The sequence below is a fragment of the Hyla sarda genome, chromosome 5 (assembly GCF_029499605.1).
Source record: "Hyla sarda isolate aHylSar1 chromosome 5, aHylSar1.hap1, whole genome shotgun sequence".
NCBI lineage: Eukaryota > Metazoa > Chordata > Amphibia > Anura > Hylidae > Hyla > Hyla sarda.
The window spans coordinates 215241822-215258460 of NC_079193.1; the positions used below are offsets into that span (position 1 = coordinate 215241822).

Consider the following 16639-nt stretch of genomic DNA (forward strand, 5'->3'; position numbering starts at 1 on the left):
TTGATGGCTATGTCCATGGGGCTTGCAGCAAAGCATAGCTAAATGCTGTTATAAACAGCTCAGGCAAGACGGTTGCCCCATAATGATGTAAATATATATATATATATATATATATATATTTATATATATATATATATATATATATATATATATATATATATATCTAAAGATTACAACCAGAAAATAGAAGCAAATTTGAAAAATAAGATGTTTTAGTTTCTGGATCTAAATGGCTAAAAAGAATATATAGGCACTTTAAATGTGTGTTTGATGTCCTCTTTACCCAGAGTCATATTGTTAAAAATCCGACAGGAAATAACACAATTATAATTTCATCTCACATCAAAACATATAATCTCATAACAGAGGCAAATTTTGTAGAAGCAATAACTGAAACACAGTATATACCTTCATAGTGAATAGATCCCAACGAAGTGATGTCTTTGCCATATCATTTGTGGTGGACTATTGAGTGGTACCATTCGAAAATTAAAAATATTGCTGTATATTAAAATGGATTCAGAATATGTCAGTTGTGTTGCTAAACTGGATATTTCAATTGCCATAAGGAGGATAGCGCATTGAAGTCAGTGGAGCTGAACTGTAATTCCACACACAGTGTGGACAAGTGTGGCACTGTTTTTGGAAGAAAGGAACCTTGAAGGCTTCAGCAGCAGTGGAATATTCTCTTGATTTTTTACCCGTGGTGTATATTTTATATAGACATACATTCTTGCTATCTTATTATCACATATTTTACTCTGGAATAGCAGATCTACTTCAGGTAACTCCCTTTTTGTCCAAAAAGGCAACACGTAACTCAATACATTGTAAAGGGATGAAAAACACAGGGGGCGCTCCCTGGTAAGGTGTATCCACTGGTGTGTACCCTACGCCACACCCAGGTGATATACCAACCTTAGACGTACTTGCGCTTGGTTTGGCTGCGCTTGAGAGGGTAGCAGTGTACAGAGTTTGCTGGCTGCTGCACTCTTACCGGTATCGGATCACCCAGAGTGGTGTCTGATATAAAGGCAATGGGAATATAGATAGGGGAAAAAAACGACTGACCAAGAGAGGCACAGAAACTATACAGGACTCTGTTACAACTACCCAGCGCATAGTGCATAGCAACACTGGGAGCTGTTAGTGAACCTGAGGAAGGCATCAGTGGATGCCGAAACGCGTTGTCCCCAATACATCAATAAAGTTTTTATTGTCCTGTGCTACTCGAGTCCTCTTTTATCGACCGTACACTGAGCACCACCTCGCCAAACCGTTTTTTTTCCTATTCATATTCCCATTGTTAGCATACATAAAATGGTTAACCTATTACAGCAGCAACAGTAGTATGGAAGCATATCAAATACAACAATATACTGGCACAACCACCCAGTAAGAGCAGGGGGATTTTAAATATATGTTCAATGATAAACAAGAGTGTAGCTGCCGGAGTATGCAAACACAAAGATCCCCTAAAAACATATCAAACAAAACACCTTGCGGCAAGAAAAACTGTTGAGAGGGATTTTATTGAGGTAAAAGGAAGAAAAGGCTAGAGGAGACTCAACAAAAAGATAAGTAGAATAACACTTACTACAGGGAAAGGTTGTCTATACAGAAGAGCCTGACATTTGCACTAACAATTGGAATTTGTCAGCTGTAATTCACATTGTAACACTGCAAGATAGTTGTTAGGACATTGAGACACATGGGGGGAGATTTATCAAAATCTGTCCAGGAGAAAAGTTGCCCAGTTGCCCATAGCAACCAATCGGCTTGCTTCTTAAATTTTAGCAAGGCCTCTTCAAAATGAATGAAGCAGCTGATTGGTTGCTATGGGCAACTGGGCAACTTTTCCTCAGGACAGTTTTCAATAAATCTCCCCCATGGTACCTTAAGTATATCTGTCTGTCCTTCCATAATTTTAGGGTTTAATAAAGGGATAAGGGGCTGGAGCGCCTCATCACTGCCCCTTCAATTCCAGTTACTGCTTGATTGACAGGGCTCGGCCTCCAAAACTCATTCCTGCACTGTGCATTCAAATTGTGCATTCGGGTGAGATTTGGAATGAGGGATCAGCTTCCTGGTGACTGTCAATCAAGCAGGGACAGGGATGGGAAGGGGAGCAAAGTGGCGTTCCAGTCCTCCGCACTTAAAGGCATACTCCGCCCCTAGACATCTTATCCCCAACCAAAGCATAGGGGATGTCTGATCACGGGGGTCCCGCCACTATTGACCCCCGCGATCTCTCCTGCAGTATTCCCGTTCTTCAGCTGCATGGAGGGAGGAAAGCTCCCTTGAGAATGATGGGCAGTACAGGGGATGGAGATGTCTAGGAGTGGAGTACCCCTTTAAGGGTCCTGGGAATATCTCCTTGACTCTTTAACTATCAACTATCTAACACTTTGGCATGTGAATTGCAGCTGACATATTTAGTGCTTTTGTAGGAGTAAAAGGTTAATCTATATCATAGCTGTGAAAAAAAACATAAAAATATCCTGCAACATGGCAAAATAATTATAGAATTACTTCCAGAATGTGCAAACTTGATTTTAGGAAAGTAAATACTTTTGAAGCTCCGGCAGTACAACAATTAAAAAGTAAATAACATTTGGGGGGCTATAAAGAGTTTTCCACAACCACTGGATTTCTTTCCTTGTGTTGTTGGAGGCCCAGTGTTTCAGGACCTTATAAAAAAAGGTCACAGTGCCCTTGGCACTTTTAGTGCTTATGACTAGAGATGAGCGAATTTTTGACAAATCTGATTTGGCCAATTCGCCGAATTTTCCCCAAAATTTGGTTTGATCCGAATTTATTTGCAGTGAATTAAAAACGGTTGTCTGGGCTACAGAGAGCCTCAATAGTGGTGTAGAACAATTTGCCTGGTGGTAACATGCATGGGGAGTGTGCCGTGAAATAATACTGTTATTCAGTATGACATGCAGATTACAGGCATCGCTATTAGAATCACTGCCGCACAGGAGCACAATGACTTGCCCTCCAATGAGGACCCATTGGAGGGCAAGTCTGGTGCCAGCAGCCACGGTATTTCAAGCTCCAATAGTGTATAATTGCTGCAGTCTATAAGTTGCTGCAGTGAAAAAGCTTGCACTTGTATCTTGTATCGAGCTTGTGGTCCGCCGTGAGACCAGCTACCGCCTGTCCAAGCCCCTGCCTCTCAGCGCACCCCCATGCTCAAGACTGAATGTCCACTTGAAAAGGGAGGGACAGCAGCACCAGCAACTTGGACAGGAGCACATTCAGCTTCTGCGCCATTGGATGAATGGGCGCATACTTCTATAAGTTGCTGCAGTGAAAAAGCTTGTACTTGTATCTCAAAATCGAGCTGGTAGTTCGCCGCGAGGCCAGCGACCGCCTGTCCCAGCCGCTGCCTCTCAGTGCACCCCCATGCTCATGACTGAGTGTTCACTTGAAAAGGGAGGGACTGCAGCACCAGAAACTTGGACAGGAGTACATTCAGCTTCTGCGCCTTTGGGTGAGTGGGCGCATACTGTTGTCTCTTGGACATCACTCCGCTGATGGATTGCTGCTGGAATGACTGACTTGAAGTAGGAGGAGCAGGAGCATCTGGAGAGACAGAAGATGGGTATGACAGACAGCTCCCTTCAGCTGAGGTGGTGGAGCCTTGGCTGAAACAGGGAGCGGTGTGCCACTGGGTGATGCAGCAGGCTTGACCACCGTATCGGAGCCACAGTTTTCCCAGGCCGCTTTATGGTGACACTGCATATGTTGATGCAGGGCCGTGGTGCCAACATTGGGACCCTGGCCGCGCTTCACCATCTGCCGACACAGCTTGCATGTGGCCAGGATAACATCTTCCGGATGCTTGATGAAAAACTGTCACAACCCTGAGTAGCTGATTTCCCCACCAACAGTCTGCACTGACTGACTGCTACTGCCGCCCACTCCAGGAACCCCTGTTCCACTATTCCCGGGCAGGTAGGCTGCCGCAAAGCAGATGGTCTACCCCGGGCACATTTGGCTCCAAATTTTCCACTGCTGCCACCATGCTGACTCCCAACCATGCTACCACTTTGCTTGCTCAGCTGCTGCTCACTGGCAACCTGCAACCCACTTCTCCTGATGATGATGATGATGAAGCCCCTTCTGCACCCGGCTCCCAAGTGTGATCGGCTTCATCACCATCGAGTTGTGTCTGCACGTCACTGATGTCTTCCTCAGGTTCCTCAACGGTGTCTGTTTCAGGAGCCTGAATGCTCGCAACACCACCTCCAATGGGACTCTCCTCATCACTACTTGCCTGCCTAGCGGGGGAAGCGGCAGATGTCTCCTCCAATTCTTGGCTGGGCAGTAGCTGATGACTGTCGTCTAGTAGAGCATCCTCACTTAATAGTGGTGCTGAACCAACAGCATAAGATACGTCTGTGGGGGAGGGAATAGCATAGGAAAGCGGCAATGGGAGGACATGGACTGCTCCCGGGCCATGCCAACTGAGGGTTGTGTCTGAGGAACCCACCAACTGTTGACTGGGGGTGTCAGATGTCACTTTGGATAACCAATTAATGATGGCAGATGGGCTGCTGGTCGAGACATGACCGCTAGCTGATACTGGGAGCTCAGGCCTCTCGCTGCAACTCCTGCTGCCACTTGCCCCTAGTGTGCTGCAACCTCTGCCTGCACTTGATGAAATAGTGTGCTGCAACCTCTGCCTGCCACTCCTCTGTGCATGTCCTGGCACTTCTCTGCCTGACATACTTATACACTAGCTGACTGCGTATATGTTACACTTATGAGAGGACAATACTCTCCACTATGCTTACAACTGTATTAGGCTACACAATTAGGTTTGTAGGTTTGGCTGGCCATTCAGAGTAACTGGCTCAAATGAGTTTAACAGGAAAAAAAATCGTACATCACCTATGTTTGTACAGGTTACACTTATGAGAGGAGCACAATACGCTCCACTACGCTTACAACTGTATTAGGCTACAAAACTAGGTTTGTAGGTTTGGCTGGCCTTTCAGAGTAACTGGCCCAAATGAGTTTAACAGGAAAAAAAAATTGTACACCACCTATGTACATAGAGGTTACACTTATGAAAGGAGGACAATACTCTCCACTACGTTTAAAACCTGTATTAGGCTATAAAGCAGGTGATTATGGCTTTTAGTGTTCACCCTAACTGGCCCCTATTAGCTTTAGAGTTGTAGTACACCCCAGTGCTGCAGTACAGAGTCGCTGTGTAGTACAGACCAGTGCAGTATTATTAGGCACTAAAAGCTGGTGATATGGCTTTTAGTGCTCACTAGTGTTGAGCGGCATAGGCCATATTCGAATTCGCGAATATTCGCGAATATATGGACGAATATTCGTCATATATTCGCGAATATTCGCATATTCGTTATGTCCTCGTTTTATTTTCGCATATGCGAAACTTCGCTCATGCGAAAATTCACATATGCGAAAATTTACAGATGCGAAAATTTACATAAGCGGAAATTCGCATATGCGAAAAGTAGCATATACTAATTTTCGCACATGCGAATTTTCGCACGCCAGTCTCACACAGTAGTATTAGAGCCTTCTTTGCACCACACAAGCTGGAAGCAGAGAGGGATGATCACTGTGATGTGCACTGTGAAAAAAAAAAATGAAAAAAAAAAACGAATATTCGTAATTACGAATATATAGCGCTATATTCGCGAAATTCGCGAATTCGCGAATATGCGATATTCGCGAATAATATTCGAATTGCGAATATTCGCGAGCAACACTAGTGCTCACCCTAACTGGCCCCTATTAGCTTTAAAGTTGTAGTACACCCCAGTGCTGCAGTACAGAGTCGCTGTGTAGTACACCCAAAAATTTACTTTCTCTCTCTCTCTCTCTCTCTCTCTCTCTCTCCCCCTCTCCTGTCACTGCTTTCTGCAGTGATTTGGGCTGGTGGTGAATCACTACTATAATGTATTTATTTATTTATATAGCGCCTACAGATTCCACAAGCTATAAAGCTTTTCTTTTCTGTGGCACACATGCACTGCTCTCTCTCTCTACAATAAAATGCTGAAACACCTGGCTGCAGCAATAACTTACAATTATATGGGGCTGTGACATCACAGGGGTTGACTGGCTGTTGATAGGCTGCATTCCACCGCGTGATTTAGGGTCATCCATCCATCCCACCTTCCCAGGATTCCTTGCCCCATGTCCTCACACATGGAAGCGCCATTTTGGCCCCCCAGCCTGCAGATAATGGAGTCCATTAAAATGAATCGCAGCGATAATCGCATTTGTTATGAATCACATTTTTAATGAAATTCGTAACTAATTCAGGTTCATTATATTCGATTTGCTCATTTCTATTTATGACCAAAATTGGAGAGTCAGGCTAAGGGCCCTTTATTTGGGCGAGTTATTAGCCAAATAGGCCAATATCACACTATGTAAATGGCCCAGCGATCACATGATGAATGAGAAAATTGCTAGTTCTGATCGGGTAATTTTTATCTGTGTGTCATTGGCATGATCTAGTGATCATTTATGTGTCCCTGCCTGCCTTACACTCAGACCATGAATAGGCTTTGTAAACAATGAGATCTACAGTATGCTCACTTACATTGAGCATCAGGCAGTCTAATAGGTCCTTAAAGGAGATATGCGGCAGAAATCTTTTCAGTTCCCCTGTGTCCGGGCTGCAAAAACTAAAAAAAAGAAACTTTAGCTCACCTACCTATATTCCCTCATTGCTCCGGTATCGGCGTCCCGTTCCTCCGGCGCTGCTCGGCTCCGTGCTTCTTATCCTCTGAATGTCACACTGCAGTCAGCTTATCGCCGGCCACAGCGATGTCCCGCCTCGGCCGGTGATAGGCTGAGCACACTGTCATGTAAGGAGCTGGCCCGAGCAGAGCAACGGGGGAACGTAGGAAGGTGAGTTAAAATTAATTTTTTTAGTTTTTGCAGCCAGGCACAGGGGAATTTAAAAGATTTCTATCACATATCTCCTTTAAAGCTGTGTGTTGTCCTGGTGCGGAACACACCTGTCTACCTGCCCTGTCAGGTGGATGCCACTTTACTGTGTCTGCCGCGACCCACAGCTTCAGGTTTAAGTGTCTTATGTTGCATAATATATTGCAATGTGATTTCCATTGTTTAATGCAATTGTAATTTCCTCTGATGCATAGAGAATCACATGAGCACTTTGGCCAATCAGGGCCTCCTGGCCTGCTCCAGGCAGGTCTGTCTAGACAGGGAGGAACTAATTAGCTAGTAGTTTAGTCCAGGCAGAGCAAGGCGAACCTGCTCATTAGTATACCTGCCCCATACCTCTAATGGGGACATGTTCAATTTCTTTCTTCGAGTCTACCTGTTCTTGAGTGACTGACTTCCTGCATACGAATCCTGCAAATCAGTTTGTCTGTCCACTTAAAGTTCAGACAAGTTTTGCTTTGGGGAGAAGAGTCAAAAAGCCAACAGGCCCCATAGCAACCAAAGGAATAACGTGAGTGAAAGCCTCTGGCAACTCCAGTCCAAATAGGTTCACTGTAGCCGGTAAGAATTAACCTTGGAACCCTGTATGTGTAAGTCTGGGCTGGTGGCAGCCACCTCTTCTCTCTATGTCTTTGTCATCTACTCTGTCATCAATCAAGTCTAACCTAGTCAAGTCTATGTCTGTCAGTTTAGTCAAGTCAAGTCTAGCTAAGTCAAGTCTGTCTAAGTCAAGTTCAGATCAGCCCAAGTCACATGTTTATCATAAAGGACTACAAGTCCCAAAGTGCCAAGAAGAAACTGTGATTCTCTACTTCTTTCTTCAACTAAGACTGCATTAAAACTGAACTGTTCTCATTGTAACATCTGTCTGTGATTTCTTACCTGACGCTTGGCACCAGCTACAACTTCACCTTGGTAGTGTGGCGGTTAACACTCCTGGTGTAATGCACTCTATTCACAGTCACAACACCCCACAAAACATGCCACCCTTTAGTCACCACAGATGCCTATACAGTTGACTTGATGGAGCTGTCCATCAAGTGTTCATCAGGTCTATAATGAGATCACTACCAGAGCTAATTTCGATATGAAAGCTGAGCTGTGATTGGTTGTTTTGGAAAAAAACAGACAGTGTTTGGCTCTGACAGATTGATAAAACTGGCCCCATGTCTTTGTCAAACATAAACAAGAAACTTAGGTTGGGTTCACACAAGTCTGGCAATGTGGCATGATCATAAAACCATAATATGCAGATGTTTTTTTTTTGTTTGTTTTTTAGCAATCAAGCCAGATGGCAACTATGTCAGGTCATCCATAGGTCAGGTGCTATGCCTTATTTTAGGCTATGGGGCAGCGGATGGGATACCAAGTACAATTTATCAAGCTTGTTGCATTTGGCTTTCTGATGTTAGGGTGGCTCTGGATTTCTGGACATATGTGGACCCAAACGTCCACGTAAAGCTATGTTCACACATCGATTTTCAGCATTCTTTTTTTTTTTTTTTTTTTTAACACAAAACAGCCTTTATTCAAAAGATTAACCTTTTTTTTTTTTCACTTACTGAGTTCAATGGAAACATGGCTAGAAATGCACACATTTTATTATTTAAGACAAAAAGGCTGTTTTTTGCAGGTAAAAGATGGGACCTAAAACTGTGTGTGAACATATCCTAGCTGTGTAACTGCGATCTGAGCTCGCACAATGCAAATCTCTCTTATCTGACCAGTTATTTATTATTTCAGGTTTTCTACCAATAAATGTTCTTTTATGATTTTCACTATTGGAAACGACAATGTAAGGTTAATGGTAGAATAACACAATTATCATAGGGCTGCGAAAAGGAAACACAGGCAGCCAAAAAAGCATCTTAGCTGCCAACTTCCCTGAAGTATATTTTCAAACACTGGTAAATATGAAATATACTTAATCTTTCCATGGCACCTGATCAAATCTTTAAAGCATTTGCAAGCCTTAAAGGGAAGAAATCTGCACTGTGCACAGAAAAACATTATGAGAAGGTCTGAATTTATATCTGAACTGCGCTGACATCCTAAAGCCCTGTTTATGAATTGTTTACCGAGCCTACTGCATCATAAACCAAACACCGAAACGTGTAAATCTAATAATATTGGAGAATTAAACTGAGATACTGTCAGGATTCGGCAGACTGGAGGTGGATCCTCTGTGTCAGAGAGGGATTGGCGTGGACCGTACCGGTGGACCGGTTCTAAGTTTCTACTGGTATTCACCAGAGCCCGCCGCAAAGCGGGATGGTCTTGCTGTGGCGGTAGCAACCAGGTCGTATCCACCGGTAACAGCTCAACCTCTCTGACTGCTGAGACAGGCGCGGTACAGAAGGACAAGGCAAGAGCAAGGTCGGACGTAGCAGAAGGTCAGAGCAGGCAGCAAGGGTCGTAGTCAGGGGCAACAGCAGAAGGTCTGGAACACAGGCTTGGGACATACACAAAAATTCTTTCACTGGCACAAGGCAACAAGATCCAGCAATGCAGGGAAGGGGAAGTGAGGTTATAAAGGCGTGGAGCAGGTGGGAGTTAATTACAGTGATTGGGCCAGGCACCAATCAGTGGTGCACTGGCCCTTTAAATTTTAGAGAGCTGGCGCGCGCGCCCTAGAGAGGACGTGACAGCCGGGGACCGGGACAGGTAAGTATCTTGGGATGCGATTCGCGAGCGGGCGCGTCCCGCTATGTGAATCGCATCCCCGCCGGCAGTGTCAGTGCAGCGCTCCCGGTCAGCGGGTCTGACCGGGGCGCTGCAGAGAGGAGAACGCCGCGAGCGCTCCGGGGAGGAGCAGGGACCCGGAGCGCTCGGCGTAACAGATACGTATTGTGTCAAGCCAGAAGCATAGAGACATATCAAATGTTTTGATCTGTCAAGGTCTGGGTGTTCAGACCCTGACTCATCACAAGAAGGAGCTGGGAGAAGTGCATCCTTAGTGCGTTCTCTCCTGGCTCTTCGTCACATGACCAAGGTGGTTGCATGATATAAGTCTATGGGACCATCTTGGTCTTAGTGACAGAGGGGCTGTGCAGTTTATTTTCAGCTAATACTACGACACATCAATATTTTTTTAAAGTGACAGGTATGCTTCAAGGCTAGTACCACACTGCAATTTTAGCCATGACAGGAGTTCCTCAACCATAAACCACTATGTGCTTCTGCGTATATCATGCTGCATCACAGCTTTGGTAAGTGAAAAGGGAATACATTTTTTGCGAATATTGAGTCAAGGTCCAACCGCTTGTGGATCACAAACATTCACTTACAGTAGTTGTGATGCAGCAAAATCCAGGCAACCCGACATGTCGATCTTTTTCTTGCAACCCCAGCCAAGGGCAAAATTGACAGTGAGGGCATGGCTCCATACATCAATAAAGCCCCTTTATACCCCACAGAGTGATAGTGCCCTAATTATGCCTTGCAAAGGACCCCACACAACTAACAAGCATGCCACAGCTCCAGCATACCTCCATGGCGTTGCTCTCCCTGGACCCAATCACTCTTTCTCATACAGACTGTCTCTATCTCCCCCTCTTTCTCACAAATTGTCCCATGACCCTCTTTCTGACTTTTTACTCAAAGACAGATGCTCTCTTAGTACCCGTTTCTCACACATATGCCCTCTGTATCCTCCTGTTTCTTACACAGATACCCTCTATGTCCCCTATTTCTCACACAGATGGCTTTTGTATCCTATGGCTTCTCACACAGATGCCCTCTTTATCCTCCTGTTTCTTACACAGATGCCCTCTATGTACCCGTTTCTCACACAGATGCCCTCTCTGACCCCATGTTTCTCATACAATCTACCTTATGCCCCACCACCCTTCCCTCAGTTCTCACTCTGCTTCTATGTCTTCCTATTGCTTAGAATACCTCATATCTCACACACAAATATCCTTATGCCCAGGGGTCAGGTCCTGGGGGAAAAAAAATGTGGGAACTCACCCAAGATTTCCACTCAAGGACTGGTCCTGCTAATGGGAACGGTGTTCCTGCTGTAGAAATAGTGCAGGAACTCAGTTCCCATGCGTTCCTGCAGGACTTGAGCCCTGCTTATGCCCCCCCTCTTTCTCACACACACTGTCCCATATACCTTTTCCCCCACCTCTCCTTATGCTCATGTGGGAGCTCTCATCTGCAGCCTGACCATCTGTTTCTATGATCTGCAGACCAGGTATCTGGTCATGATTATAACATCACTGAAGGCTTGCTCAGAAAGAGCATCTACCACAATGGTGGCTGCTTGCTGCTCCACACCTTTCAACAATCCTTGGGACATAAATAAAGTTGGAAGCATTGCTGCTGCCAGGGTGCCCCCGCAACTGGAAGCCTGGTACCTTTTACACCTATACCTAAAGTGCCCCTGGATACAGTACACTGAAGAGTGGAGGGAGGGGGGGGGGAGGGGACTAGGGAAACTCCCCACAGCCTTCTGTTAGTTTCTGCATATAAAATAATTGTGGAATGCATCATGTGACCAATGAATCACTCATCTGATACAATGGATTGGCTTGCTATGGGCAACTGGGAAACTTATCCTTTGTACCAGTTTTGATAAATCTCCCCCAGTGTTTCTATACCTGAGAACCTGTTTACTTACCATCTGGCCGCAGACTACTCCTACTTATAGTATGAACAATTCTAGTAATACAATTTTATATGGGAATTTCCATTTTGCACAGCAAAGTCCCAGTAGGTTGATTTAGTTTATTTAGACCAGCCATTGGCTGTCCAGGCATGCTGGGAGTTGAAGTTTTGCAACATCAGGAGGGCCATAGTTTAAGACCACTGATTTAGACAATGCATGGTGTACCTAGAGTATGTCAGGCTGGTCAGTATTGACGGAGTTAAGATGTACAGTCCTAGAATATCGCTAAGGGTACTTATCTACTGAAGCTCCAATTGCAATGCATTTCCTCTGGCCACAATAATCATATTACAAAGTATTGCTTCAGTCAAAACAAAAAAGAGCAGCATGGAATTTTCTCTTTTTAGAAAAGCCTATTGCATTTTGGGTGTCTACCAATGACTAAGTGGCTTATAATGATTTTCTACTGCTTAAGCTAATACATACATTCTTTATAAATCAGCCAGGCTGCCATTTTTTTTATTGAGATTTATGCAGATACTGAGTATACTATTAACTCTAGACTACAACAGAGGAACACTAGCTATGGTATTATTTATGGATGTTTGTAGCATGTCGCCATTAGAACAAAGAATGATGGTTACATTATAAGATCTAATCACACAATTTCCTTGTTGTCATTATTAGGACTATTATATTCTACAGAGACATTACTACTAATCTTTAGCTCTGTAGGAGCAGGTTGTTGGACTGCATTAGTCACTTATATAACCTAATCTAATATGTTTAATTTTACTGCTTGATTTCAAACATCATTTTATATATAGATTTTGCAATTCAATCCATGACAGCTCTGCTCTAAAGACAGAGAAATCACTAGTGATTAAACAAAAATGTACGTGTAGAAATAGTATAACATCCGCTGGGAAACATTTTTTTTTAATCAACTGGTGCCAGAAAGTTAAACAGATTTGTAAATTACTTATGTTTAACTTTCTGGCACCAATTCATTTAAAAAAAAAAAAAAAAAAGGTTTTCCAGCGGAGTACCCCTTTAATGCATATTTGAACACTAGTCTATGTGCTGCTTTAGGTACAGCCAATGCGAGGCCAGGTCTAGTTGTACTAACAACATATTTTAACAATGTATGCATTTATCAACCAGGCAAAGGGAAATAAGCTGCAGATTTTTATGTCACAGGGAACTGGGGGGGGGGGGGGGGTCTAGGGTGTCTCCTTGAAGAAACCAAACTGGTGTTTGAAGTCCTCCAAGCAATGCAATGCTCCATGTGAAAATGTATGTGAAGAAACTCATTTCTATAAGGAAAGCAACTTCTAAATATAGTATAATGCATACACATAAATGTTTAGGGCCTTAAAACATCATGGGATTACTATGCCAAGCCATCGCTTTTTGGCCTTTTGGCTAAGATTGGTTATTGGTTATTATTTGAGACCCAAGGCCAGCTCAATGGCTGCCCTGATGAGACCTGTTCCTTCTGAGTCTGGTCATTGGCCCGGGGGTGAAGAGCCGAGGGACTTGATCTCACTGGATGGTGGTTCCCATTGAGTGTTGGCATGGGCACTGCTAAACTTTCACCCCCTGATCTCTGGTCTTCTGGCTAGGGTCGGAGACATTTTTATTGATCAGGCCAGATGACCAGGCAGTACTGCACTGCACCATCTATTTATTTATGTCTTTTTGTCATTGTGCCACATTTATGTGTTTTCTTTGTTCACTAGGATTGATCAGGGTAGGGTGTCCTTTTGGGTTAGTCTAGGGGAGGTGTGTGTGGCTATCAGGTTCCACACCTTCTTGCAACACCGACTCCCTGCTTCGGTAGGGTTGCCATCTTGTTGGCTCCTTGGTTGAAACTTGGGTCAACACCCAGGTGAATGCGAGGAGCATTGTTAGTGCACCCTGAGCTTTGGCAATTGGGGACTTTAAACCTGGATCCTTGTAGGTGCCTTTAGGCCTGGAGGTAGAGGATATGGCTTGTTGGGGACCTCACTCTTTTATGCGAAGAGCTAAATGATAGACCACATCCTCGTGGACGTTATTTGGGTTAACACGCTTTGCACGGCGAGCAATACAGGGGCATTTTTATAAACCTATTTTCATCTGGTACAATGCCACAGAGGGGTTTGGTTCCTAAAAATGTTGTCAGGTTTCCTTTGAACTTTCTTTGTTCTTTTTTTAAGAATATATGAACAGCCTAAAATGCTGGCGGGTAGATGGGCTCAAAATACATATCCAATAGTTCTAGTAAATCTGTGTGATGACATCTTTTCATGTCTGAGGAAGAGATCATGTGGCAATATACATGAAATCATTCGCCATGTGTATGAACACAACATAGAAAGTTCAGTCATTTGGCTGCCTAGACTAATTGAGACTCAATTAGCTGCAAAGAAGTTCTTTTTGATGTACATAAACAATTGGTGTTTGTTGTCATGTGAATGTTGTCACACAATCCAAGTTGACTTTTGCTCTCCAAGTGTTACTTGATTCTATAAAAGGGTTTCTCCTCCTTAGATGGTATGGTGATTCAATTAATGCCTGATGCTTAGAACAAAGATGTCTCTGTCTTTGGTAGTGCTGGCTTCTGTCCATAACACAACCACTACTAATAAAAGTAATTAAACCAGTAATAGAAATTAATTGAAAACAAGTCAATATCAACTTATATCATCTTGTTTGTTACTTACCAATAACATATTCCACCCAAAACTGATCTTTCTCTGGGTTATATGGTCGATTAAAGTCAATCCTTATATCAAAGGTCTGTCCGCGCCGTATGATGAGTTTGTTGTTGAAATATCTATCTGTGTGATGTTCTTTCTTATTTTTTCCATATTGCTGCTTGAATAGCTCTACATTTTCAACTTCCAGGTAATCTATAGGAATATAATGGATTATTGTCATCTAAAAACATGTCATGATTAATGGACACTAGAATGCCAGCTTAAAGAGAGTTGAGGATTTTCAGTTATAGGGTATGGTCCCCAGTAGAACATACACAACGTATTTCATGCTGCACAGAATCGCTGCATATTCTCCTATCAGCATACACACAGGGCTACCTGATGACCGCACTGGGTGTGCAGTGAGGTTTAGAGGTGGGCTGTGTGGTGCCGACATGACTGTGATGTGTGGCTCCGCCTCCAACCCTCACTGTGTAGCAATATGTGTATGCTGATCAAAGAATACACAGCTTTGTGAAACACACTGCGTAGGCGCTACATGGGACAATTGTAGGAAATATTCCCTTTTTTTAATTTGTTTATTTTCCCCAAGGACTATCCATATATTTACATAGTGGGTTGCATCAGTATTGAGCATCTTAGAGAATATTATGCTCTTTATTGATGGAACCAGAGAGGTTTTGTAATGGATCAATTGATGCAATACACTACTGGTAGCACAACTAACAGAGATTAGTGTACACAATCGTAAGTTATGGTGTAGTAAAAAAAAGTATCTTTTCCTTTCTCTTTTCTCTACTTTTCTCTAGAAATTATCAAAGGATCAAAATTTACAAATCAACATGTTAAAACTATTTATACTATAAAATTGGATTTAACGCATTTTGACGTGCCATTGATAGCACATACATTAAATACATAATCCAGATATTACCTATAGAAGAATTCTTTATACTTAGAGGATGATCACCCAGCATTTTTTACTTCATAGCACTTACACAAATACATAAATGTTTAATAGTCGAATATCCTGGCTTACAATACAATATAAACTTACAGGGGTACTCGGGGGAAAATCTTTTTTCTTTTAAATCAACTGGTGGCAGAAAGTTAAACATATTTGTAAATTACTTCTATAAAAAAATCTTAATCCTTCCTGTACTTATTAGCTGCTGAATACTACAGAGGAAATTCTTTTCTTTTTGAACACAGAGCTCTCTGCTGACATCACGACCACAGTTCTCTCTGCTGACGTTATTATAATAATAATAATAACATTTTATTTATTGTTGTCCTTAGTGGGATTTGAACCCAAGTCCCCAGTGCTAACCACTGAGCCACCATGCTGCCCTGAGCATACATCTGCTATGCATCTGCTATGCATGGTTGCTAAAATGGACAGAGATGTTAGCAGAGAGCACTGTGTTCATGATGTTATCAGTGTTCCAAAAAGAAAGGAATTTCCTCTGTAGCATTCAGCAGCTAATAAGTACTGGAAGGATTAAGATTTTTTAATAGAAGTAATTTACAAATATGTTTAACTTTCTGCCACTGTTGATTTAAAAGAAAAAAGGTTTTCATCGGAGTACCCCTTTAAGAAACATCACAAGTAATATAAATTAAGTGTTAGCCAGCATGTCTAAAACAGAGACTGAACATCCATAGTATTAAAATGTATTGAAAAGCATTACACATATATCTATACATGCACAGACAAAACCATTTAAAATGCACAAAAGCTGCAAAAATTGTTTGCTTAACAATATACGGTGAAGCAATCTAGGGGTGCATTAACATCACGTTTCTACTCTCCGGATGCTGGATCCATTGGCATAATTTGAACATTGCCTGCTTTCGTATAACCTGCCCGATCTGTGCTGTACCTCATTCATTTCAATGAGCTGAAAGGAATCAGCTAGTGACTTCAGTCGGCTTATTTTTCCAACCATATCCGGCTTTTGACCAAGACTGAAAACCTTGGTCTGCTGTGGTGTCAGTCCAAGTCAGAAGCCGGATACAGTCAAAAATGAGCTGACCGGAGTCACCAGCTAACTCTGGTTGACTCATTGGAATGAATGGGGCTTAGATCTGGCAGGGGTACAGTAACAAGCTTCCCCCGGATCCAACTGCCGGAGAGTGAAAAGGTTAGGAGAATGCACCCTAATCCAGTATCAAATGTAAAAAATATTGGAAAAGAAGCGAGCATACACTGAAAAACACAAATACCAAAATCGAGAAAAGCTCCTCTAGGTCCATGTGGGTGAGGGATCCTGTATCCAGCCAGAGTATTTTAGCTTCATTAAATGTACTTCAAACAAATGAAGTACAATTATTTAAATAAATGGCATAT

General features: G+C 42.9%; 1 protein-coding gene across 6 annotated transcripts in view; it reads right to left on the bottom strand.

Annotated features, from left to right (window-relative positions):
• The window catches only part of F13A1 (coagulation factor XIII A chain), a 151408-nt gene that overhangs the window by 118086 nt on the left and 16683 nt on the right, over positions 1-16639 (bottom strand). For all 6 annotated transcript variants that reach the window (XM_056518479.1, XM_056518478.1, XM_056518482.1 and 3 more), the window contains one exon: positions 14293-14481. In XM_056518479.1, coding sequence (XP_056374454.1) covers positions 14293-14481 — 189 coding nt within the window. The remainder of the gene's footprint in view (positions 1-14292; positions 14482-16639) is intronic.